Source organism: Desmodus rotundus, chromosome 4 (genome assembly GCF_022682495.2).
Source record: "Desmodus rotundus isolate HL8 chromosome 4, HLdesRot8A.1, whole genome shotgun sequence".
NCBI classification, from domain to species: domain Eukaryota; kingdom Metazoa; phylum Chordata; class Mammalia; order Chiroptera; family Phyllostomidae; genus Desmodus; species Desmodus rotundus.
The window spans coordinates 68,978,380-69,005,571 of NC_071390.1; the positions used below are offsets into that span (position 1 = coordinate 68,978,380).

The 27,192-nt window shown below is 41.5% G+C and overlaps 1 protein-coding gene across 2 annotated transcripts in view; it reads right to left on the minus strand.

The window, feature by feature from the left end:
* The window catches only part of ALOX5 (arachidonate 5-lipoxygenase), a 50,018-nt gene extending 29,050 nt beyond the window's left edge, over positions 1-20,968 (minus strand). For both annotated transcript variants that reach the window (XM_053922519.1, XM_053922518.1), the window contains exons 1-3: positions 20,721-20,968; positions 13,987-14,185; positions 11,163-11,244 (exon numbers count right to left, since the gene is read on the minus strand). In XM_053922519.1, coding sequence (XP_053778494.1) covers positions 11,163-11,244; positions 13,987-14,185; positions 20,721-20,870 — 431 coding nt within the window. In that variant the 5' untranslated portion in view covers positions 20,871-20,968. The remainder of the gene's footprint in view (positions 1-11,162; positions 11,245-13,986; positions 14,186-20,720) is intronic.
* Positions 20,969-27,192: the final 6,224 nt, after the last annotated feature.

Consider the following 27,192-nt stretch of genomic DNA (forward strand, 5'->3'; position numbering starts at 1 on the left):
ATTGTAATAGCTCCCCCTAACAACGGGCCATGCACTCTATTCAACCAAAGTCTTTGGATCCTGGTGTCCTTGAAACTAAACCTGCAGCATTGGATATTTATGTTTTGTTGTTTAAAACTTTACTTTTGTCTTTGTTTATAGCAAAAACAAAACAAACTCTGTCACCTTCTTTAGTGCAAGGAGAATGATCTTATATTTGTTTAAAAACCAAAATTTATATTCTGAGATTTCAACTTTTCTAGTTATATTCTTAATGTTCCTTCCTTTTAAATCTCTTATGAGAGGAAAGTAAAACATTGAGATTTTTGGTCACAAAAATCTTTACTGTTTCATATGAATTTCTGTTGGCCCGGTAAGACTCTCATTAGAATCATAGGTAAACAAGTCCTAGATATGGTCACTCTTAGAGCAAATACATTTTTGAAAAACATTTTATGTTGTATAGCACCTTACATTTTTCTGTTGAGTAAATTCTAGGCAGAAAAAGAAAAAAGGCATACCAAGATATATACTGATTAATTTTCAAAATGTTAAAGAGAGTGGAGAATGTGCGTATGTGTGTGTTTGTGTGTGAGAGAGAGAGAGAGAGAGAGAAGGAAGGAGGGAGGGAGAGAGATGAGGGGTTGAGGGGGAGGAAGCAGGGAAGAGGAAGGGAAGGAGACAAGAGCTTCTGGGAGGAGAAAAATAATCAAACTATCATTAGGTTTTTCCTTTTTTTTTTTGCTATACTGAAAGCAGGAAGACAGTGTAAAGTGTTTATAGACTTTTTTTTTTAGATCATCATCTAAGCCTGTTATATCAAGTCAAATAATTCGTGAGGGCAGGAGAGTTTGGGAGAGGGGTTGGGGACAAGCACATACCTTTTCTGACGAAGTTAACTGAACAAGTTCAGCCAGACAAAAATGATATTATAATGAACCAAGCTGTTCCTAAATAGAGTAAAGAATGTTGATCTGAAAACATGAGCAACTACAGTTTTAAATAAACAGACAAAAATATAAAAAGGTACTTCCTCAAAAATCAAGGCCACAAGAGAATGTTCATGATTACTACTATTACTTGTTTTGGGGAATTTCAGCCATGCAATTAAGAAAAAAAATCAGTGGTATAAATAATGGAAAATAAAAGACAAAATTATCATCAAATAATATGATCAAATAATTAGGTAACTAAAAAGACTTACTAAAAAATGATTAGTGCCAAACAAGTTCTGAGTTCTGGTCAATATGGAGGTGCAGGTAGACACACTTCACCTCCTTGCACAACCATGAAAGGAAACAACTAAATCTATCTTTAGTTGAGATACAACTAAATCTCAAAACATGTAACATCCAGAATTGTCAGAAAAATCTAACTGTATGGAAGTACAATGACCAAGGATTTAAAGAAGCATATTTATCCAGATGGGTAGGAGGGGTGGAGATGTGGAGATGGAGTGGAAAAGCAAGGATATATGGTATGGCACGGACAATCAGTGGCAGCAGTGGAATGGGCATGGGAAGTTTCACATTAATGTGGTGGATAAAAATAAGGAGGGATACCTTGAGTGGGTGATCCCAGCCCCAGACCAGACTGCACAGCCCAGGGTTCCAGTGTCAGGAAGATAAATCCCCATAACTTCTGGCTGTAAAATCCTATGGGGGTTAGAGTGGCAGAAGGAATGGCTGGATTTGCAGGGGGCTCTGCTTAAAGGGTCAGCATGGTCTTAAAATATATGCAAACCCAACCACTCTGAGATTCAGCACCAAGACAACAGCTGGAAGGGTTCCAGTCACATATGGGAAATGGGTGAAGTGACTGAAAATGGGACAAGGGCCAGACAAACCCCCAGAAGCCAGGCAGCAGGACAGTTACCTCTCTGAGCCCTCCCCCTATACAGAGAGCCACAAAGTGGTGAAGTGGGTTGCCCCACCCTGGTGATTACCTAATGATCCAATCCACACAATTTATAGATGCTTTTTATAGGGAGTCAAAGCAACTCTACCCAAAATGAGGAGACAAAGAAATATGGCCCAAGTGAGAGAACAGAGCAAAACCCCAGAAAAAGAACTAAATGAAACAGAGTTAGGCAACATATCAGATACAGAGTTCAAAACTGGTGATCAGGATGCTCAAAGAACTCATTGACTACAGCAACAACATAAAAGAAGAAATGAAGGTTATACTAAGTGAAATAAAGAAAAATCTGCAGGGAACCAACGGTGAAGGGAAGGAAACCAGAATTCAAACCAATGATTTGGAACATGAAGAAATAATCAACCAGAACAGAAAGAAGACACATGAATTCAAAAAAACAAGGATAGTATAAGAAGACTCTGGGACATCTCCAAATGTGCCAACATCTGAATCATAGGGATGCCAGAAGGAGAAGAGTAAGAGTAAGAAATTGAAAACTTATTTGAAAAAATAATGAAAGAAGACTTCCCTAATTTGGCAAAGGGAATAGATATACAAGTTCAGGAAGCACAGAGAATCCCAAACAAATTGGACCCAAAGAGGACCATATCAAGACATATCATAATTAAAATGCCAGAGGTTAAAAATAAAGAGAGAATCCTACAAGTAGTAAGAGAAAAGCAGAGAGTTACTTACAGAGGAGTACCCATAAGACTATCAGCTGATTTCTCAAAAGAAACTTTGCAGGGACTGGCAAGAAGTATTCAAAGTGATGAAAAGCAAGGACTTACAACCTAGATTAGTCTATCAAGCAAAGCTATCATTTAGGATGGAGGGGCAGATAAAGTGCTTCCCAGATAGGGTAAAGTTAAAGGAGTTCATTATCACCAAACCCTTATCACATGAAATGTTAAAGGGACTTACCTAAGAAAAAAAAGATCAAAATTATGAACATTAAAAGACAACAAATTCACAACTATCAACAACCGAATCTAAAAAAAATAAAACCAAAAACTAAGCAAACAACTAATACAGGAACAGAATCATAGGTATGGAGATCATTTGGAGGGTTATTAGCAGGGAGGGGAAAGAGACAGAATGGGGGAGAAGGTGCAGGGATTAAAAGCATAAATGGTAGATACAAAATAGACAGGGGGATGTTAAGAATAGTATAGGAAATGGAGAAGCCAAGGAACTTGTATACACAACCCATGCATGTGAACTAAGGGGGTAATTGATGGAGGGAAGGGGTTACTGGGTGTAGAGGGACGATGGGGAAAAATTGAGACAACTGTAATAACATAATAAAATGTGCTGAAAAATTATTAGTGCCAATAAAATTTAGTAAGGTGTCGGTACAAGGTAAATATTTTAAAAAATGAGTAATTTATCTTTATCCTAGCAATACTTATTTACAAACAGAAAAATATCCCACTTGGAGTTATGCAAGCTATAATTTCCCTAGTTATAAAGTAACTTGAAAGGAGAAAGACCTGCATGAAGAAAACTAGAAATTCTACTGAAAGAACAGATTGAGTGCTCAGATGGAAAGCCCAACGATCACTAAAATGCCAGCATATAACACAATTCACATGTAATTCAAAACAATTCTCATGATGAAAAGAGTAGTGAAATAACAAAACAGCTATTAATATATATTAGAAAGTTATGATAATAAAATGGTGCCGGGCTGTGGAGAAAAAAAATAGACTAATACACTAAGTCCAGAATCAGACCCAAGAAAATATGTGAGTATAATACAAACCTAGCTAATACTTATTGTGTGCTTTCTATGTGCCGAATAATATCTGTGTATTTTCATGGTTTAACCTGTTTAATTCTCTCAAATACCCTATGATACAGTACTATTATTCTGTCCACTTTATAGATTGTGGGGATTGAGGCACAGAGAGATTCAACAACTTTCACAGGACACAAAGCAAGTGGCTCTAAGTAGGAGCTAAGCCCAGGAACTGGCCACTGTGGGTGTCACCCAGGGCAGTAGAAAGAAATGTATTATATAATAAATGATATCGGAGACCTTTGACTCCTACTTCACATTATGTATAAAAATACATGGCAGATGAAAAGAGGCCTAAAGTAAAAAAAACAAAGTTATAAAAGTATTAGACAAAAATATAGGAGTGTTTATGTAACATTGGATGGGGAGAGCCTTCTAAACAAAGCAGGAAACCCAAAAGTTATAAAGGAAAAACAATATGCATAGTTTAGAAAATAACTAAAATCCTCTGTGAGAAAAGCAACAGAAGACAGATGACATGCTGTACATATACCAAAGGGCCACCATTCTAATATGTAAATAGGCATTTCAAAGTGAGGCAATGCAGAGATGCTTAACTCACCAGTGGTCAGGAAAATGCAGATTAAAACAATGGATCTCAGGGGTTTCCAGAATGTCAAAAATTTTAAAGAACAATATCATCAGGTATTGGCAAAAGTATGGGTTAAAGTACATTTTTATAAACAATTGGTGGGATTGAAAATTACTATGAAATTTTTTTTTTGAACCAATCTAACAATAGCCAGGGGGGAGTGGGGTGGGGACAGTGGGAAGAGGGGATTACAGGAACTACTATAAAGGACACATGGACAAAATCAAGGGGGAGGGTGGAGGTGGGGGAGGGAGGTGGGTTCAGCTGGGGTGGGGTGGAGGGATGGGGAGAAAAGGCATACAACTGTAATTGAATAACAATAAAAATTTTTTAAAAAAGAAAATTACTATGAAATTTTGGGAAAGGATTTTTGTCAGTCATTCTTAAAGTGAAAAATATTGCTTTGACCCAGCAAGGTGAGTTCTGGATATTAATCTGACAGTAATTAAAACACCAGTACATCAGGATGTTTGTACAGGTTTGCTTCTTGCAGCACTATTTGTAATACCAAAAACAAACAAAGACACAAAAGGGAAACAACATAAATGTCCATCAATAGGGGAGTGGTTGAACAATTTAAGATACTTTGATATAAAGCAAGAAGTATGTGACAATTTAAGGAGGAAGAAAACGGTGAGATATTACTTCACAGGTTAGATTGGTAAAATGAAAACACCTCAAGGTGCAAAGTGTGTCCATGATGTAGGAAAACAGTAACCTTCAGAAACAGCTGCTACGGGTGAAAATTGGCAGAAACCCCTTGGAAAACAATTGGCAATATCTAGAAAACTTAAAATGTGGTCTTCAACACTGCAAGCCTACTTCTAGGAATATTCCCTAGAATAACTCTTGTATGAGAGCACCAGATGATGTATGAGAAAGGTCATTGAAGTGAAGCATGTAATAACCAGAAGTTAAAAAAAGCCCACATGTCTATCAGCAGGAGAGTGGGTGAGCATGGTGGTTTATTCATGAGGTGATATGCTATACAGAAGCTAAAATGATGGATGACACCCATCTGTGTCAACTGGATGCTTTTTAAAACAATGATGAGTGAAAAAAATAAGGCACAGAATGATTATGTTAAATGACGTAGATTAAAAACTATGATACCATGTATAGCTCTATGTGTGTGTGTGTGTGTGTGTGGGTACCACACAAGTACATGAAATAACAGTGAGAGAATGTGGACAGTGAGTTATGACCTGTGTGGGCTTCTTTATCTCCCTACCTGGCTGATTGAGTGTTGAGGGCTAGCTGGACTTGCCAGCTCTCTGGCATATTAGAAACTATTCTTAGTTGTGACTTTACTTACAAACTCTAATCTGGAAGTCTGAGAGTTCACGTGAAAGAGGAAGTCCAAGATTATGCAGACTGCACAAAGTCAGTGTTTCCTGAACGGAAGCAGAGGTGGGGGTGGGGGTGGGTCTGCAAGGGAAAGATTAGTGGAAGGAGGAAGAAAAAAAGTAGATGATTAGATCTGTTAGAAGGGGGCAAACTGTCTCACCAGAAAAACCTTCTGCCCCATCCCACTAGACCCTCCCAAAGCCCCTTTTCACAGGACAAGTAGCCTTCCTGTAAAAGACTACTATGGAGGATGAAACCTGCAATGTTTTGGGGCTTGGGACAATGCTCCAACCGACTGAACCACCTGGCCAGGGTTGAGTTAAAGATAGTTTTGAGGCTGGGGCAACCAGTAGGGATTTCTCGGCCACTTACAGCACCACTGCTGGGTCCCCAAGAGTCGGGGGAAGGATAAAAAGCTAAGAGATGAGAGACACCTTTAAAAACTAGAAAAGTTTAAAAAAGATGCTACCTAGTTACAGCAAGAATTGGTGAAATTGGGTACCCATACACTGCTTGTGAAAACTGGTTAAGGTTTTGAAAAGAAATTTGTCAGTATAAACTAATCACTTATACTTTTTGCTTTAGTAATTTCATTTCTGGGCACCTATCCTAAGGAAATACTTAAAAATGCACAAAAGTTCCACAAAGGTTTTCACATTGTATATAAGAAAAATTAGAAATCTCTGAAATGTCCAGAGATTGGTGTTTAAGTAAATTGGTGTTTACTTAGACTGGTGTTTAAGTAAATTATGGTGCATCCATACAGTAGAATTTAATATAAAACCTAGAAAAATATTTGTGATGAGATTTTTAAAATATGGGGGGGAAAAGACCCAACTGCATACATAGCTCAGTGGTTTGGCTGTCAACCGTAAAAGTAAAATATAGGGGAAATGTTTCTGCTAGATCTCTAAGAGAAAAAAAGAAGGATGTCAAAATATGTATATATAGTACAATCCCAAATGAGTAAGAGGGAAAATAAATGAATTACAGGTATTTTCTGCTTTTATATTATTCTCCTTCCATTACTTTATTGGATTAAAAAACCCCTGAAATAGTACATATCCCTCATGAGAAGTTAAACTATGGAGGAATATGAAGAAAAGTATAATGGTCATCATTCCACCAAAGCCCCTCCACACCTCAGGTAATCATGTTGACTATTTAGCATGATTCCTTCCACTCCTTTCTCTTGAAAAGAGTCTCAAGCTCAAATGTCTCCAGGGGTCAAAGCAGAAAACTAAAAGAAAACAGCCTTGATATAGACATTAAATAGGTGTGGACTGAGGAAACCTGGAGAATAAACACCCTCTTGACTCAAAACTCCACAATGACCCATCAAACACATTTAAGGGCTGGATACACCCCGCTGACCACCAGTTTCCACATAAGCACTCTATATCATGTATTATTTTTACTATTATTATTATTATTATTTTTAATCCTTACCTGAGGATGCATTTATTGATTTTAGAGAGAGAGAAACATTGATGTGAGAAACATCGATCAGTTGCCTCTAGTACATGCCCCAATTAGAGATTGAACCTGCAACCTAGGTATGTGCCCTGGCTGGGAATCGAACCCACAACCTTTTGGTATATGAGATGACACTCCAAACAGCTGAGCAACCTGGCCAAGGCTATTATTATTTTTAAAAAGCTTTATTGAGATATAATTTGCATACCATAAAATTCACCCCTTATAATTATCCAGTTAACAGGTTTTTAGTATATTCACAGAGTTGTGCATCTAACACCATAATCTAGTTTTGGAATATTCTCATCTCAAGTAGAAACCTTGTACCTATTAATAGTCACTCCCCATTCCCCACCTCCAACTTCCTGCCCTAGGCAGCCACTAATCTATTAATCTGTGTCCATAGATTTGCCTGTTTGGACATTTCATATAAATAGAATCATATAATATGTGTTTTATTGTAAATTACTTTTCCATTTAGCAGAATGTTTTTGAGGTTCATTCATGGTTTAGCCTGTATCCATGGTTCATAACTTTTTAATGCCAAATAATATTCCATTGTATGAATAGATCATATTTGTTTATCCATTCATCAGCTAATGGAATTTTGGTTGTTTCCACTTTTGGGTTATTATGAATGTATTGGATTAATATATTGGTTTAACATACATGTGTGTGTACAATTTTTTATGTGTAGAAATATGTTTTTGTTACTCCGTGTAGATACTGAGAAGTAGAATTACTAGGTTGTATGGTAACCTTGTTTAAGATTTTGAGGAACTGCTAAACTTTTTCAAAGTGGCTACATCATTTTACACTCTACCAGCAAAGTAAGAATTTCTCCACATCCTTTGCAGTACTTGGTATTGTCTGTCCTTTTTATTCTAGCCATCCTAGTCCGTGTGAAGTGGTGCTGTCATAATGACCAATAATGTTAAGCATCTTTCCATGTGATTATCTTTGGAGAAGTGCTTATTCATTCCTTTTTATGGCTAAAATATGCATATATTCCACTATATAGGTATACCACATTCATCAGTTAATGGACATTTAGTTTGAACTCACCTTTTGGCTATTATGGACAATGCTGCTATAAATATTAATGTACAAGTTTTTCTGTAGACATATATTTTCATTTTTCTTGGGTATATGCTTAGGTGTAGAATTGTACCATTTTACATTCTCACCAGTAGTATATGAGGGCTCTTACTTCTCCACATCCTTGCCAACACATGTTATTTTATCCCATTCTGTGGATGGTCTTTTCATTTTCTTGAAGGTACAGTTTGAAGCATAAAAGTTTTACAATTTGATGACATCAATTTACCTATTTTGCTTTTGTTGCTTATGCTTTTGTTATCACTTCTAAAAATCCTTTGCCATAGGTAAGTTCTCCTTTTAATTTTTTTAGGGATCTCCTGGCAATTCCAAAACACTAATTGAAAAAGATATATGTATTCCTATGTTCACTGCAGCACTACTTACAGTAGTCAAGATATAGAAGCAACCTAAGTGCCTATCAATAGATGACTGGATAGAGAAGATGTGGTACAAATATACAATGGGATATTACCTGGCTATTAAAAACAATGAAATCTTTACATTTGCAAGAATGTAAATGGAACTAGAGGGTACTATGCTGAATGAAATAAGCCAGAGAGAGAAAAATGCCATATGATTTCACTTATACGTGGAATCTAAAGAAAAAATAAACAAATAATATAGAAACAGACTTACAGATATAGAGAACAAATTTATGGTTGCCAGATGTGAGGGGCATGGGGGACTGGGTGAAAAAGAGGAAGGAATGAGGAAGTACAAATTGGTAGTTACAAAATAGTCATGAGGATGTAAAGCACAGCATAGGAAATATAGTCAATGATATCATGATAACATTTATGGTGCCAGGTTGGTACTAGACTTATCAAGGGGATCATTTTGTAAATTATATAAATGTCTATCCACTACGCTGTACGCATGAAACTACATAAAATAATATTGATTGCCAACTGTAACTTTTTAAAAATCCTTTTCAAAATCCAAGGTCATGAAGGTTTACCCATATTTTCTTCAAAACTTTATAGTTTTAGCTCTTACATTTAGCTATTTGATCCATTTTAAGTTAATTTATGTATGTGGTATGAGGTAAGGTTCAACTTTATTCTTTTATGTGTGGCTATTCATCTGTCCCATTTGTTCAAAAGACTATTCTTTTTCCACTGAATTGTTTCCCTATCTCTGTGGCAAATTAATTTGACATAAACGTAAGGGTTTATTTCTGAGCTCTCAATTCTATTCCATTGTCTATCCTTAGGCCCATACCACACTGCTTCGATTACTGAAGCAGTGTAGTAATTTTGATATTGAGAAATGTGAGTCCTTCAACTTTTTTTCTTTTTTTAGATTGTTTTGCCTATTCTGGATTCCTTGCATTTCAATATGAATTTTAGGATCTGCTTGTCAATATCTGCAAAAAAAAAAAGTTGGGATTTTGATAGGGGTTGTGTTATATTACTTTGGGGAGTATTGCCACTTAAACAGTATTAACTCCTCTGGTCCATGAACATGAGATTTATTTCACCTTATTTAGATCTTTAATTATCTTCAACAATGTTTTGTAGTTTTCATTGTATAGGGCTTAAACTTGTTAAATTTATTCATAAATATTTTATTCCTTTTGATGCTATTATAGATTATTTTACTTTCAGATTGTTAGTTGATAGCATATAAACAATAGAATTTTGTGTATAATCTTATATCCCACTTTCTCATTTTTCTATTGAGATGATCATTTTTTCTTGTTTATTGATATGGTATATTACATTAATTAATTTTGGATGTTAAGCCAACCTTCCATATTTGGAATAAGTCCTATCTGGCCATATTGTGCAATATAATGCCTTTTATATATTGCTGGATTTGGTTTGCTAGTATATTATTGAAAATCTTTGCATCTATGTTTATAAGAGATACTAGTTTTTTTTAATGATGTTTTTGGTTTTGGTATAATACTTGTCTCATACAATGAGTTCGGATTTGTTCCCTCTGCTTTTATTTTTTGAAAGAGCTTATGTAATATTGGTATTAATTTTTTTTTGCACCTAGATATTATTTTATTTTTTTTTAATTTATTTTTTATTGTTATTCAATTACAGTTGTATGCCTTTTCTCCCCTTCCCTCCCCCCACCCCGGCTGAACCCACCTCCCTCCCCTACCCCCACTATCCCCCCCGATTTTGTCCATGTGTCCTTTACAGTAGTTCCTGCAATCCCCTCTTCCCACTGTCCCCACCTCACTCCCCCCTGGCCACTGCTAGACAGTTCCCCCCCTCAATGTCTCTGGTGGTATTTTGTTTGCTTTTTTCTTTTGTTGATTATGTTCCAGTTAAAGGTGAGATCATATGGGACTGACTTCTTAATTTTTAAAATGTTCGGTAGAATCCACCAGTGAAGCCATCTGGGCCTGAGTTTTCCTTTGTGGAAAGTTCGAGTCAGTTTTGGCAGATTCCATCTTTCTGTGAATGAGTCCATTTTATCCAAATTATCTAATGGGTTGATATACAGTTGTTCATTGTATTCCCTTTTATTCATTTTAGTTTCTATGAGTTGATATTGATGTTCCCTGTCTTATTTCTAATTTTAATAATTTGCGTCCTCTCTTTTTTTCTTAGTATGTTAGCTAGATTTTGTCAATTTTTTTCTGGATTATGTATCACTTTCATAAGAAATTATCAGAGGACATAAAAAGTGAGGGGAAGTTCTTACAACTGGAGAACATCAAAATAAGTTCAAGTTTTTACTGCCGCATTCCTTCTGAATGCCAATATGGTTGATCTCAAGTGTTTTCTTTTTTTCTTTTTTAAATTATTTTACCATATTTGCTTGGAGGGGTGGTCAGGAGGAGCTTGGGGACCACAGGGAGCTGGTGCTTGTTCATCACTTACCAGTAGTGAAGGGCCGTAAGCTATGGGCAGGGTTTGTTTCATACCATAGCCCTGAGATAAAAGAAACTGTGGTCCCATGTCATGTTGGTCTGATGTCATAACTCACCTATACTGTTTTTGCCGTGTTTCCAGTTCTTTACGTCTGTGCTGCTTGAGAATGTGAATTTGGTCATCACGGGGCAACTTTGCTGTGAGGAAAGGACAAGTGTAAGAAGAGCCATAGGAATAATTATAACAAGGTCCAATACTAAGGTTTCCCTCAGACTCCCTGCTCATGCTGAGTGCTTTACATGCGTCACCTGTTTAAGCCTCAGAACACTCCCCTATTTTATTAAATGGGACTCAGAGAGGTTGAATAGCTCTGCCCTTGAACTTTACTCAAGGTCACACACCTAATTAGTGGATTTTCAACACAAGCCTCAAATCCCATGCTCTTAGTCACTCTTTTCACAAAAGATGAATCCAGTTTCTCCTCCTTCTGCCTGCTCACTCAGCAAGCCTGGTGGCCCTGCACTTTGGGGCCTGAGGATCATGTCCAGATGCCTGAGCCAAGCTTCTTTTGCTTTGGGCTTTATGACGATAGGCCAATAACTCTGTTAACTCTGTCTCCCTCCTACAGGGACTGCTGTGTGCCTCAAAGCACCTGCAGTAGGTGTGACCTTTCTCCAGGTGCTAATAAACCCTAGGCTCAGATGGTGAAGCGAGAGTTCCCAGGCACACAGACAGCCATGCCCTCCCTCTGAGCTATAGTCCTTCAAGGGGAAGATTGTGACCCCTTTTTGTCAGAGGGTAAATAGGCTCCCTAGTAACAAATATCCCTGGAATGTGCCCCTAACTGGGCAGTTCTCCAAATGTCAAGTCTGTCGCTTCACTTTCCAGGACCACAGACATCCAGGCCCAAACAGCCATTTGTGATGTCACAGTAGGGCTTGGGCTCCAGGGCACCCCATGAAAGGGGCTGTGGGCAGGCTTGGTCTGCACAGTTACAAGTTGGTTGAACTTGAAGTCCCACTTTTTGCTGAAAGAGAAAAGAACCTAAAATCTGCCATCTAAAGTAAGACCCTCAAGTGTGCAGACCCCAATCTGGCACTTCCACAAAAGGGCATTCTTCATACCCAGAAGAATCGTGGCTGGCCTGATATGGAGGAGGAGAGAGGCAAGTGGCAATGATCAGCCAAGGCTTTGAGCTCTCTGAGTGACTCTTCCTTGAATGCCAGCTTCTTAGCACGTGTGAGTCACATCTGGGCCTGGGCAAATTTCTACCTCACTTCAAGTCATGGCCCTTCAGTTTACTCATACTCTAGACCTGGAGCAATCAATCTTCAGATGCCATGTGTCCATAGAATGAGGAGGAGGACAGCTGCTTCTGTCAATGGCACCATATAGTATTCCTAGTTACAATGCACTTCCTATCATTAGTTCGTTGGTTCTTCACGGACATTCCACAGAGTAGATAAAACAAGAATGATAACTGCCCCCATTTTTTTTAACTATGAAAACCAAGACAAAGGAGGAAAAAGCTCTTTTCTACCAAGTGTTCTTAAACTATCAGACCAGCCACATCCCACTCTTTCTGACATGGAGTTTAACCTAGGAAGCCAAACTCCAAGAATATTTCTGAACTGAATGACTGGAGCTGGAAGGATCCCCCCCTCCCCGACCTCATGGAAGGAAAAATCACGAAATTTACTCTGGTGTTGGCCACTGGACAGTAGTGTGGGCTAAGAACTGTTGGGTGCTAGTAGGAACAGAGACTGAGAGTAGGCATTTACAGACTTAGAGATATTTACCAGAAAAATTCTATGACTGTTGCATCTGATAATAAAAACAGGACATGTATTTTGAATGTTTTTGGCTTGTTTTTTATTTCATTTATAGTTAATTTTTATTGTATTTTATAAAAATATCAGTCTGTGATGGAATGGAAGTTTTAAAAATCTGACCCTTCACCGCAGAGACCTTTAGAAGCATTATTATCAGCCCCCTTTTCAGGCAAGCTCTGGAATTCCTGCCACTCAAATTCCTTGACTGTGTTTACTGACTTTACCTTAACTAATAGTATAAAAGGGTAATCATGATCCAACCTATCCCCACCCTGCCCTTAGCCACCTGTTCCACTCCTGAAATGAAAGATGAGATGACTTTGAAGCCAGCTCAGAGGGAAGAAGAGGGGCTCAGCTCCATTATGATTATAAGGGCAATAACCATGGTTCCCATGTATTGGGCAGTTACTGGGCCAAGCACTTCGTGGTGTGCTTTACTGCATCCTCTTGCTAGATCTCCACCCTGACCCTAAAAATAGGCATTACTATCTCCATTTCACCTGTAAGGAAGCCAAGGCAACTTGCTTTAGGTCACAGAGGTTTAAGTGACAGTGCCCAAGTCCACATTCAAACCCAGGTGTGTCCCTTTTAAAGACCACACTCTAGGATACTACCTACTATTTTAGAATTAAGCTTCATTCTTAGTCCTCTGTGTAGACACCATAGGGAACTGAACAGAGTTGCATGTTGGATCTGAAGTCACCCATTTCTCTAGGAAGCAGCCAGTTGGACTTAGAAACATGAGAGCCACGAGCCTCTGCTGCTCTATCAGGCAACAGGGAAGCCTGCAGTGAGCTGCCATTCCTGCTCTGCATGAGGATTGCTAGGGGAATAGGAATGAACTATTTTTGCAGTGGTTTAAAGAAATCTAACATGGAACATGAAGAGAGGAAAGGCAGTTCTGCACCAGGGATCCAGGATTCTTGACAGAGGCAATGTCTTGGGGGTACAAGCGGAAGGTTAGGGCTGCCAGGTGAAAATCCACAGGCAGGCCAGAGATGGGCACTGCCATTATTCCTATGGATACGGTTCTTGGAAGAAGGGGGATATGCAAACCCTCTCAGTTCCTGGGAGGCTCAGGGAGTGAAAGGGGCCTAAGCTGCTTACCTCGTCCATCTCGTAGGACAATCTCCCCCTCACCGGTAATCCAGCGGTAGCAGGGGAACTCGATGTAATCCCCATAAGGCGTTTTCAGCGTGATATACTTCAGGTACCAGTCATCATGAAGCCAGTACTTGCGCTTCTCGATTTTGACCAGCTGGATGTCGCCCAGTTCTTCATCCACTGTCACATCATAAGAATCAACCTGAGAAGGAGAAAAGGCAAATTAGACTCTTCGAGGTCCTCCGAGCATGTGTATTACCCTGAGTTCATTTAGCCAGGATGTCTGCAGAATGCCTGCCTCCCCCACAGCTCTGTGATGGGCCTGTGCCATTGCCCTTGGGGTGACCTGTGTATCTGCACCTCTCAAGGGCAGATGGGAAGAAAGGGCGAGGGCTCCAGTACTGTGTTGGGTCCGTCAGAGGCCAGCAGGTTTGGGAAGCCCTGGACTCCATGCCCCTCGGGCACTTTCTAAACCACATTTCACCAATCCTGGAGTTTTTCCCTTGGTGACAGTATCTAGAGTCAAGTAAACAGGAATGTTAATCTGCATGCAGCCCTAGGCATCCCTAATCCCTCTCCTGCCAAGCCACCAGCAGAACCTGAAAGGACAACCTAAATGGAATGAGAAGTTAGATATTTTCAGCAAACCTCTTGCCTTTGAGCACACTGAGCAACTTGCACGTTGTGGTTGCTGCTGTTGCCAGACGCTTGTGGTTAGAAAGCAGAAATCTTATTCTTATGCTTTGTGGTCTAGCCTGGGTTCTGAGGACCAAGGAACCAGGTGTGTGAGGGGGATGACACTTCTTGGTCCCTAACAGCTGTTTGAGCATATCTGTCCTGCCAGAATGCCTCATCCTGCAGGGTGAAAGAACCCTTCTGCCCTACAATATGTCCTGATCCCCAGGGCCTATGAGACCTTGGGGAGGGGCGCTCTTTGTACTGCAGGGCCTGTCTGATTCCTGGGGAGAGGCCAGCAGGCTCTGGGTGCAGAGTTGAAAGAGGAGTCCCAGTGCAGGGCTAGATGACCTGAGCAGCTTGAGGGAAGGGGAAGAAAGGAAGAATACATCTCTGACCGGGTAACTTCTGGGGTTGGGAAGACAAGAGAGACCCCTGAACTGAGGCCAGGGCAGGAAAGTTCCGACAGGACAAGAATCCTGCTCTGTGTCCTGCCTACCATGAAGATGCAGAAGCCAAGACAGAAAATCCCACAGGAGGGAGGAGGGCAGTGAAGGGCAGAGGAGGTGCTAAGCCAGGTATCAGGGTAGCACAGCCAGCCTCGGAGGGTGCCAAGGTGACTGACCCTAGGTCTCAGTAAATTGATTTACTCCCTGAGGCTATGTTTCTTCATTTTTCAAGGGGAGGTAATGCCTAGCTTGCAAGGCCATTGAGAAATCCAAATGAGGTTAGACCTGAGTGAGCTCCTTTCTCCAACAGCACAGGCCACTGGTTGCGGTGAGCATCAGAGCCACCTAGCCCTCCCTCCCTGTCTCCTGGGGGTTGGGTCACAGGGCAGCAGGCCCCCACACTTCCTGCAAGCAGCTGTGAGCTAGCATGGGCCACTGCACTGTGGTCCTTCCCTACTATACACACCCAGACATAGATGTGGGAGAAAGAAATTAAGCCTATGAGCTTTAACTTCTTGGATCAAAACATGGAGGGAATTTCTGTGAAGGTTGAGAAGGTGCCATGAGCCAGAGGGAGAATGGGAGGCATTTTTGGTGCTGGCAGTGCAGGCGGAGAAAGGGAAGTCAGCATGTGGTGAGGTCTGGGTTTGGGCTGTGGGCGGCTGGCTGCTCCAGGGGAAGTGGCTTTTCTGTGGCTCTAAGAGGTTGGAGGGGGCTGAGGGTGTCCTGGGGGTTGATGCCAGGAAGGCTGGGGCTAAGGGGGAGAGGACAGCCATTCTCAAGTAACAGATGCCATGAACATTGTGTTGGACACTCTCATGGGAAGGAGGAGCTCAGCACCTTGGAATGCACGAGAAAGGGAGATGGGGCTCAGGAAGTCTCTCCAGGACTTGGGTGATCCTTAGAAGGAAGGCCATATGTCTGGCTGGTGGTGGTGACTGACAAGGAAAAGATGGAGCCGCTTCTCTGAGGGAGAGGAGAGCAAGATTACCTTTTCACAAACCTGTGGTGTAATCATAGGAGGAAGGGACCCTCCAGTTTCCCCATCCCCACCCCTGTAGGCCTGGTAGAGGGGTTTGGAGTTTCACCCAGGATAAACAGACTAAACAAACTCACAGGGATCCAATATGCTATCAGACAGGGTCTTTGGCAGGGTTAGAGGGATATGCAGGCCAGTCTGGCTTGCCTCTGGCTGGCCCATGGCTTCAGACTCAGTGTTACAGGAAGTGAACAGGGGTTTGAGGAGTTTAGCTCCACCTAATTCAGGAAGTCTTTTAGGGACAAAGTCTTGTGACTATGGCTTTGGCATCTAAGGGAGCCACTGTTAGAGAGCCACAGAGGACAGAAGGCGGACTCCCAGAAGATTATAGGATCCCAAGCATAAACAGCAAAATCGGGTCTTAGGAAAGTCCAACCTTACTCCTTCCTCTCCATGGCTCAGTACCAGGGTGGCTGCTACGCATGTTGTCTATTTGCCCTGACACTTTGAATCCTCATGTCCATTCAGCACAGTGGACACTACCAACAGTGGATAGCCCATAACAGGCTCTTGATAAATACCATACATGTGCATGGCTGCATGGATAGTTCCCATTTAACAGAAGGAAACTGAGGCTCAGAGAGGTCAGGCAGTTATCATGCCATTGTGTAATTGTGACCCCATGATTACAATCCACACCTGTCTGATGGCCAGTCCAGGTTCCTTCCACTGTCCCTTGCAGTCACATGGTGGGAAAAGCCCTGGACTGGGAGCCAATGATGTGGTTCAACCCCTTCTTGGAGTATGAAGGGACAATGTGGGTTGGAAGGACATGGAAGCTTCTTAAGAGATGACATTTGAGGCAGCTCTTGGGACTTGGTAAGATTTCAGAGATGAGATGAATGGGAGGAGAAGGATGGGCAGGGCATTGTGGTTATAGGAAAGGATAAAGCAAGATCCCCAATGGGGAGGAGGCGGCTGGAGCATGGAGCTCCTTGGGGCAGAGATGGAAGGTGCTCCAGTCAGATGCTGGAGAGGGATGGACCTAGGAAAACATGCAATTCACCAGTCTCATTTTATGGAAGGGCCAGTTGCTCATTTCACTTGTTGCTCTCAACTCTTTTTTGTGTATTTCAGCAAAGTGTTAGCTGGTCAGTTTTCATTTGAATTTTATATTAGAATTTTAAGAAATGTTTCATTTGTCTCTGCTCCCAGATCCCTGCTGTTGCTGCAACAGGGATCTCTGCTGAAGCAAGGACAGAGGAGAGTCATGGAATGGCCCAGCCTGAGACACCCATCTTGGAGGGCTGATAAGGAGCTGGTGGGGTTTGGAGGGGAGAGGAAGATGTTGTGGAGCAGAGAGAGGGAAATTAAAGGGTGGACATGAGAGAAACTGGGGCAAAGAGAAGGAGAAAGGGAACAGTGGTTAGGGATATTGAGGCAGCAAAGAGGAAAATGGAGACATCGAAAAGAGAAATTGAAGCAGACAAGAAGAGAGAAACGGGGTACTTTGGGGGACTGTGAGGAATAGGGAGTAGAAGGAGAAAGGGAAGAAAGAAGAGGAGGCAGAGTGTAGGGAAGAGAGGGGACAGAGAAGGAAGACTGGGGGATAGAGAGAGACTGTGGGTCAAAAGGAAACATTTATTCTTTATTAATATATTATGAGAATGAGGTATTCTAGAATGAATTCTTCATGAATATAGTATAAGAATATTCTCTGAGTATATTTAAGAAGTATATATAATTGTATGAATGGTTTACACTTATGGAATATATTTCCAGATAATATATTGCCCTTTGCTTTCCTAAAAATGCTGTCATAGAATGAAAATGGGTCAAGTAAGATTTCCCGGAAATATTCTGATCTGTTAAAGTCATCCCATCTTACTTGAATTACTTCAAGTGAACAGAATTAAAGGAACACATCAGTTTGTTAAATTTCCCAAACTTTGGTTAGTCTCTGGGCTCTGCAGGTGCACAGTCTGGGGCTTTCCCCAGCAGACAGCAAGGAGCCAGTGAAGGTACGACTATTTATAAGAGAGTCTTCCTGCAGAAGACTCCAACTCCCAGTCCTGTCCTAAATCACTATGCAGAACTCTGATGAGAATAACCAGAACTCTTTGACTCAATTTATTGAGGAAAAAAGTCAGTCCTGTCCATTATTTGACCAAGGGAGAATAATAGGGGGTGTTGACCTGCTAATGACCTGGAAATGACTGAATTGGTTGCCTGAAATAATCTTTACTGTTACTATTATTACCCATCATGATTGTAACACTTTTCAAGTAAAATGGCATAGCTTTATCTTCTCAGCAAGTATTTCTTCTAAGTTTTTTCTTTCACCTTTACTCAAAAGGGACGGATTGCCCTTAAAGAGACATTGGCTGGGGAATGAGGAAGTCACTCTGGGGTGTGCAAGACAAAGTGTGGAGTAACTTTACATTGACAGGAACTTTCTCAAAAGCTGATTTTTTAAAGTGCACTTCAGAGCCAGCTGGTTCCCCTGAAATGCAGCAGCCCCCCTCACTTGCTCCCTGTCACCCCAATGGAAATGTGACATGCAAATGTCTCCTGTAATTTGCTTCTGATACACTCACTTAGGTGTTGAATCACAATGGCATTTGAATGAATTCTCAGGACTAGGAAGACAGAAGGAGGGAGGGAAATAACAAACAGGACAGTGCTTGCATCCCTCTTCTAATCAACAGTCCGTTATGGCCACACCACTGTGGTTCTTCTGGGGAGAAGCCATACATGAGTGCCTTGCACTGCACAGTGAGCACACTGATATGTTCAGTGTGTGGAGGACAACAGAGCCCACTGTGACCCACTCATAAAAGGGAAATAGTCTGTATCCTGTTCTCTTCCCTGAGGTGTTGGGGGAATGCATAAATAGAAATAAATGAAGGTGCCTCAGAAATGACAGAGGGCATCATTTCAAATGGATGACTAGTTAGCCCTGCTGCACCTCCGTTGCCAGGGTCAGTTCCCTGGTAAGGGAAATCAAGCAATAGGAGTTTGTTCTTATACTCAACACTGAATTCTTAGTGAAGGGAGCTCAAGCCAAGCTAATATATGGTGGGGCAAAAGGAGGTTTAAAGTTGTTCATATGGAAAATAATACAATAATCAATAAATAATAATGCAAGAATAAACTGGTTTTGTATATTCACAATTGTAAACCTACTTTTGCCCTACCCTCTATGTTAAACTAGGCTAAGTGTCCAGTTGGCTTGTAGCAAGGTTCTGAGGCTCCAGGGTAGGAATCAAGCCCACTTGGAGTTTGGAATCTGGAACATGCTTTAGGCTCTGGAGACCTAAAACACATGTCAGAAATTTTATCCACTAAGTATTTGGTTGAGCCATATGAAATTGCCATTTTGTCTTTTAAACATAATCAACTCTGAGCAATTTTATATGATTCAACCTTATAATCAACTAAGTGTGACAAGACAGTTTTGTGAAGTCTACATTTCTTTGGTCCCTTTCAGGAGCTGGGGGTGGTGGAAAAGAACATAATCCATGGGCACCTGCAGTTGTCCCGACTATCATAATAGTCATTTACTGAGAACTGACTATGTGCTTGTCACTGGGCTGGGCATGTTACTAAATACGGGCCAGGAGAACTGTGACCCATGCTCACAGGGCTAGAATTCATGTCCAGGTCAGCATCAGGAGCCCGTTTGTGTAAGGACACCTTGGCTTGGCCTTAGACAGCAGCTGGCACCACAGACTAGAGGTGCAATTAAACACTGGCTCCCTTTGCCTCCCAAACTCCCCCAGCTCCAGGTCTCCAGTGAAAGGGGGAGAGGGGAAGACCCATTCCCCATTCTTCCTCCACTGAGCCCTCACACCTTGGGTGGAATGCTCCCTGGTATACACTGCTGGGAGTCAGTGACAACCTTCAGGTTTGTAAGGCTTCTCCTTGATTGGATTCTCTTGCTTCTTCCCTCTAAATTCCTCTGGGGACTAGTCCTAAAGCCATCTTGTGGAGACATCTGCTAGGGCCACTCTAAGCCATTAACTGGGCCTGGGGTCCCCCAGGAAAACCAGACTTGCCTGAAGCTAACCATTTCATTTTGCATTTGGGGAAACTGAGGTCCAGAGAGGAGACAGAATGAGCTAGTGGTCAGGCCCAGATGGAACTCAGGTCTCTAGATCCCCATACCTACACTTTCTGCCACAGGTGGCAGCTGCTCTGAGGTACCATCTGTGCTTCACAGCAGGGCAAGGACCTGCAGGGTCCATGACTATGAGTCTTCTCCCCCAACCCATGGAAGGAACCCTACAAAGCAGGGCACTAGTGACGCTGCCAGTAGCACTTGCCCAGTTAAGGGGCCTCTCAGAGCCTCGGGTCCTTATCTGTGAAATGGAGAGCAAACCTTTCATCTTCTCCGATCCCTGGGGAGAAGAGCCTTGCTCTGGAAAAAACCCCATCTTAGGTCCCAGCCGGCCCGACAGGGCCCTGGATGCGCTTCCGCATGGTCCAAGTCTCCCACAGGGATTGCAGGACGGGCCTCCAGCCGGGTCCTGGCCGCTCTGATGGGTCTCGAAATACCTCTGCCTGGGTCCCCCTCCCCATTCCCCAACCCAGGGTCCCAGGTGCCCCTGCCCTGTCCGGCCGCTCGCCCTCACCGCGCCACGCTCAAAGTCGTTGTAGAAGGGTTTGTCCAGCAGGTGCTTCTCGCTGCAGCCGGCGGAGCCCAGGAGGCTGAGGTAGATGTAGTCATCGGTGCCAGCGAACCACTGGCTGCCGGTGGCCACTGTAACTGTGTAGGAGGGCATGGTGATGGGCGTGCGCCACAAGTAGTGGGCTCAAGGAGCTCTTGGAGCCTCCGTACCCTGGTCCCAGGGCGTTCACAGCTCACCAGGACCCAAGCCCTGTTTCCACCCCTTGCTGTGTCTGGGCCCCACCCCCGCCCCGCCCCGCCCCGCCCCGCCCCCCCCCTCCCTCAGGCCGTGGCCCGCCCCCTACCCCGAGACAGGCCCTGGCCTGCGGCACCCTGTGCTCCTGCAGCTCTAACCTGGAGTGGACGGCCTCCGAAGTTGGAGGAGTTACCCATTCCCGCGTTCACTTACGTGACAGGACGTTTGTTTTAGTACTAAAGGGACTGGGGCAACCTCATCTGTCATCCATCCATCCATCCACTCAGTCTTTCATTCACTGTTACCACTCTTCATTCCCACTTGAGACTTAGTCTCCTCACTGCCAGGCTTCAGTGAGGGGATAGCGCTGGGCTCCCTGGACCTTACAAAACATATGTTCTCACCACACAAAATCCTAGTATGCGTGGGAGGCCATGTGACAGGAATAATGACCCATACCGTGTGTTCTGGAAGTCTACAGTAGGAAGAGGACCTGGGGAGTCAGGGAGGCTTTCTGGCTGAGGCCACACGCGAACTGACACTGAGGGTGAGCTGAGACTCCCATCAGCATTGCTTCTTCCTCAGGCTTGGTTGAATGTCACTCTGGTCAAGGTGCAGGTAGGCACGTAGGTGAGGCAGATGCCAGCCATGCCCAGGCCGTGAAATTGACATTATATAGTGGAAAGCAGAGCAGCCAGAGAGAAGGAGGCCAGGACAAGAAAACCCAAATCTGGACACTTCAGGATGTCTGGAGGAAGTCAGCCAGCTTTCAGAGAGGAGGGGCTGAAGAAACTCTGGGGCTGGGAGACTGGACAAGTGGTGGGAAAGGAATTAGGCTTGTTTGAAGATAGCTCATGGGAGTGGACCAATGACGGAAGTCCTAGAGAAAAAGATAGGGACCCCACAGCAAGAATGTTTTCGGAGTCAGAGTTGTTACCTGAGGAACCCACTGTCCAGCAGAGTAATCTGTTGACTTTCTAAGTAGTGGTGGGTGGAGGCTTGGAAAGGATGTTAGCAGAAGGCTTTGTGCACTAGAGGAATCTGCTACTCAAAATTTTTCTGCATTTGCCTATACCTCGCCCACACCCTCATTCAACCATCACCACCCTCCTCCCCACCCCCAACTTCAGAATTGGGTCTGACTGTGAGCTGAACTAAATTAAAAGCAAGTTAATTCTATTTAAGGTAGAGGGTATGTCAAGTCACCTGCTTTGTACACTCACTTCTGAGGATGTACAAAGATGCAGGCTAGAGGCAGGCTCCCCATTTCTGGGACCCTGGACTGTACCTGGTGGCAAATCCCACTTCCTCCTCTGCCTGGCCAGACCAAGACTCTGGGCAGAAAGAGGATACCATTCCACCTCTATACCTGGGGAGTGAGGACACATTTCAGTGTAACTAGCTTTATTCATCAATGGACAGGCACCAACAGGATTCTCTGGGAATCAAGTTGGAGAACATGCAAGGCTCTGTCTGGGCAGTGTGATGTGGCAAATGAAGACACCACAACAGTGGGACCTATACTCTGCAGGCAAGATACCTGCTACAAGAAACCCTGGAGGAGGTATTAAAAATGGCTCTGGAATACCCTTCAAATCTAAAGGAAAAATGGTTATTGTTTTTCTTTAAAAAGAAAATACTATATATATTTTTTGGCAAAAGTAATGAATTACTATTGTATAAAATGTAGAAAAGTTTGATACAGAAACAAAATTCATAACATACAGAAAAGGCAGTTATTAAAATTAATTACATTAGATATTTTTATACCATTAAAGACACATTGTATGTGCAATTTCATATAATTTTCCCATTTTTTTAATATTATAACATACGTGTTCCCTATGAAATTTCACTTTTTAAATATTTTAAATACTGTGTAATATTCACTTATATAGATACACCACCATTTCCTTAATTAGTCCACTATTTTGGGACATTTAGGTTACTTTTGACCATAAATAATGCAATGGTACCTATTTTTTTGCTTAAACTTTAATTTTTCTTTCTTAAGATAGTGACTTAGAAATCAGTGAAGGTGCATGAACATTTGAGATTTTTGTTACATATGTTATTAAGCTACTTTCCCAAGGACTATAGTAATTTACATTTATGCCATTTACCCTCACACAGGACACGGAATGGTTTTTTCACAGAAACGTTGCCATCATGGGATAGTTTCTAAATTATCTCTATCTTTTTTTCACTGTCTCTGCCTCGGTTCAGGCTTTCAGCAATGCCTGCATGTATTGTAACAACAACTACCTACCTAATAATCCCCCTACCTGTAGTCTAACTACTTCTTCCTCCTCCAAGTCTCTAGCCAGAGTTATTTCCCTGTGACATAGAAGAGATCATCTCACTGTCTTCCTTAAAGTCCATTATTGTTTTCCTTATTTTAACATTTTTTTATTTTTTTATTTTTAAATTTTTATTGTTATTCAATTACAGTTGTATGCCTTTTCTCCCCATCCCTCAACCCCACCCCAGCTGAAACCACCTCCCTCCTCCACCTCCACCCTCCCCCTTGGTTTTGTCCATGTGTCCTTTATAGTAGTTCCTGTAATCCCCTCCCCCCCGGCTAATGTTAGATTGTTCTTAACTTCATTGTCTCTGGTTATATTTTGTTTGCTTTTTTCTTCTATTGATTATGTTCCAGTTAAAGGTGAGATCATATGGTATTTGTCCCTCACCGCCTGGCTTATTTCACTTAGCATATTTTAACATTTTCACAATTTTACTGAGATGTAATTAGCATGCCATACAATTCATTCATTTAGTGTACAATTCAGTGGTGTTTAGTAATATTCAGAGTTGTGAGACCATGACCACAATCAAGTTTACAACATTTTCATCACCCATTAACAATCACTTTCCATATCCCCCCTCATTCTTCTAACCAGGATAAATACTGATCCACTTGGTGTCTTTATTTATTTATTTTTTTACTTTACTTGTTTTTATTTTATTGATAATTTTTTCTTTAAAAAAAATTTTTAATGTTATTCAATTAAAGTTGTTTGCATTGTCTCCCCAACATTCCACTCCACCCCAGGCAAGCCCATCTCCCTCCCCCCCAACTCTCCTCCTTGATTTGGTCCATGTGTCCTTTATACTAGTTCCTGTAAACCCCTCTCCCCACTGTCCCCTCCGCACTCCGCTCTGGCTATTGTTAGATTGTTCTTAACTTCAATGTCTCTAGTTATATTTTGTTTGCTTTTTTCTTTTGTTGACTATGTTCTAGTTAAAGGTGAGATCATATGGTATTTGTCCCTCACCACCTGGCTTATTTCACTCAGCATAGTGCTCTCCAGTTCCATCCATGCTGTTGCAAAGGCTATAAGCGCCTTCTTTCTCTCTGCTGCGTAGAATTCCATTGTGTAAATGTACCATGGTTTTCGATCCACTCATTTGCTGATGGGCATTTAGGTTGCTTCCAGTACTTGGCTATTGTAAATTGTGCTGCTATAAACATTGGGGTACACAGGTTCTTTTGGATTGGTGTTTCAGGGTTCTTAGGGTATAATCCCAGCAGCAGAATTGGTGGGTCAAAGGGCAGTTAAAATTTTTAGTTTTCTGAGGAAATTCCATATTGTTTTCCACAGTGGCCTCACCAACTGCATTCCCACCAACAGTGCACTAGGGTTGCCTTTTCTCTGCATCCTCTCCAACATTTGTTTGTGGATTTGTTTGTGTTGGCCACTCTGACTGGTGTGAGATGGTACCTCATTGTGGTTTTATTTTGCATCTCCCTGATGGCTAGTGATGCTGAGAATCTTTTCATATGTCTCTGGGCCCTCTGTATGTCTTCCTTGGAGAAGTGTCTATTCAAGTCCTTTGCCCATTTTTTAATTGGGTTGTTTGTCTTCCTGGAGTGGAGTCGCGTGAGTTCTTTATATATTTAGGAGATCAGGCCCTTGTCTGAGGTGTCATTGGCAAATATGTTTTCCCATACTGTTAGTTCTCTTTTCATTTTAATACTGTTTTCTCTAGCAGAAGCATTTTATTTTGATGAGGTCCCATTTGTTTATTCTCTCCTTTATGTCCCTTGCTTTAGGGGACATGTCTGTGAGGATGTTGCTTCGTGGAATGTCTGAGATTTTCCTGCTAATGTTTCCCTAGGACTTTTATGGTGTTACGACTTACATTTAAGTCTTTTATCCATCTTGAGTTTATTTTTGTGTATGGTATAAGTTGGTGATCAGTTTCATTTTTTTGCACATAGCTGTCCAGATCTCCCAACACCATCTGTTGAAGAGGCTGTTTTTGCTCCATTTTATGCTCCTGCCTCCTTTGTCAAATATTAATTGGCTGTAAAGACTTGAGTTTATTTCTGGGCTCTCTGTTCTGTTCCATTGGTCTATGTGCCCGTTTTTATGCCAGTACCAGGCTGTTTTGATGACAGTGGCCTTGTAATACAGTTTGATATCAGGTATTGTGATCCCTCCTGCTTTGTTCTTCTTTCTCAAAATTGCTGCAGCTATTCGGGGTCCTTTATGGTTCCATATAAATTTCTGAAATGTTTGTTCTCTATCTGTGAAATATGTCATTGATACTCTAATAGGGATTGCATTGAATCTATAAATTGCTTTGTATAGTATGGCCATTTTGATGATGTTAATTCTTCCAATCCATGAGCATGGTACTTCCTTGCATTTGTTTGTATCTTCCTTAATTTCTTTCTTCAGTGTTGTATAGATTTCTGAGTATAGGTCTTTTACCTCCTTGGTTAGGTTTATTCCTAGGTACTTTATTTTTCTTGTTGCTATATCGAATGGGATTCTTTTCCTGATTTCTGTTTCTGCAGTTTCGTTGCTGGTGTACAGGAATGCCTTTGATTTCTGAGTATTGACTTTGTATCCAGCTGTTTTGCCAAATTCATTTATTAGGTCGAGTAGTTTTTTGGTGAAGTGTATAGGATTTTCCATGTACAGTATCATGTCATCTGCAAACAGTGACAGTTTCATTTCCTCTTTCCCATTTTGATGCCATTTATTGCTTTTTCTTGTCTGATTGCTGTGGCTAGGACTTCCAATATTATGTTAAACAGGAGTGGTGAGAAAGTGCATCCTTGTCTTGTTCCTGATCTTAGTGGGAAAGCTCTAAGTTTTTGTCCATTGAGTATGATGTTGCCTGTAGGTCTCTCATATATGGCCTTCATTGTGTTGAGGAATGCTCCCTTTATTCCCACTTTGCTGAGTATTTTTATCAGAAATGGGTGCTGTATCTTACCAAATGCTTTTTCCGCATCTATTGATATGATCATGTGATTTTTTGTCTTTGCTGTTGTTTATGTGATGTATCATGTTTATTGATTTGTGAGTATTATACCATCCATGCATCCCTGGTATGAATCCCACTTGGTCATGGTGTATGATATTTTTAATGTATTGCTGGATGGGGTTTGCCAATATTTTGTTGAGAATTTTAGCGTCTATGTTCATCAGAAATATTGGCCTGAAGTTTTCTTTCTTCGTTGTGTCTTTATCTGGTTTTGGGATTAGGATGATGCTGGCTTCATAAAAAGAGTTTGGGAGACTTCCATCAGTCTGGATTTTTTTCAAATAGTCTGTGAAGGATAGGGGTTAGCTCTTCCTTAAATGCTTTGTAGAATTCTCCTTTGAGACCATCTGGCCCAGGGCTTTTGTGTGTTGGGAGTTTTTTGATGACTGCTTCAATTTCCTCTGCTGTTATTGGTCTGTTCAGGTTTTCTGCTTCTTCTTCATTCAGTTTTGGAAGATTATATTTTTCTAGAAATGTGTCCATTTCATCTAGGTTTTCAAATTTCTTAGCATACAGTTCTTCATAATAATTTCTTACAATCCTTTGTATTTCTGTGGTGTCAGTTGTAATCTCTCCTCTTTCATTTCTAATTGTGTTGATTTGGATCCTCTCTCTTTTTTTCTTGATGAGCCTACTTAAAGGCTTGTCGATTTTGTTTATCTTTTCAAAGAACCAGCTCCTGGATTCATTGATCCTTAGAATTGTGCTTTTAGTCTCTATGTCATTTAGTTCTGCTCTGATCTTGGTTATTTCCTTCCTTCTGCTTGCTCTGGGCTGTCTTTGTTGTTATTCCTCGAGTTCTTGTAGGCATAGGGTTAGGTTGTTTGTTTGAAATGTTTCTACCTTTTTAAGGTAGGCCTGTATTGCTATGAACTTCCCTCTCAGGACTGCCTTTGCTGTGTCCCATAGGTTTTGGGTTGTTGTGAGTTCATTTTCATTTGTTTCCAGAAAGTTTTTG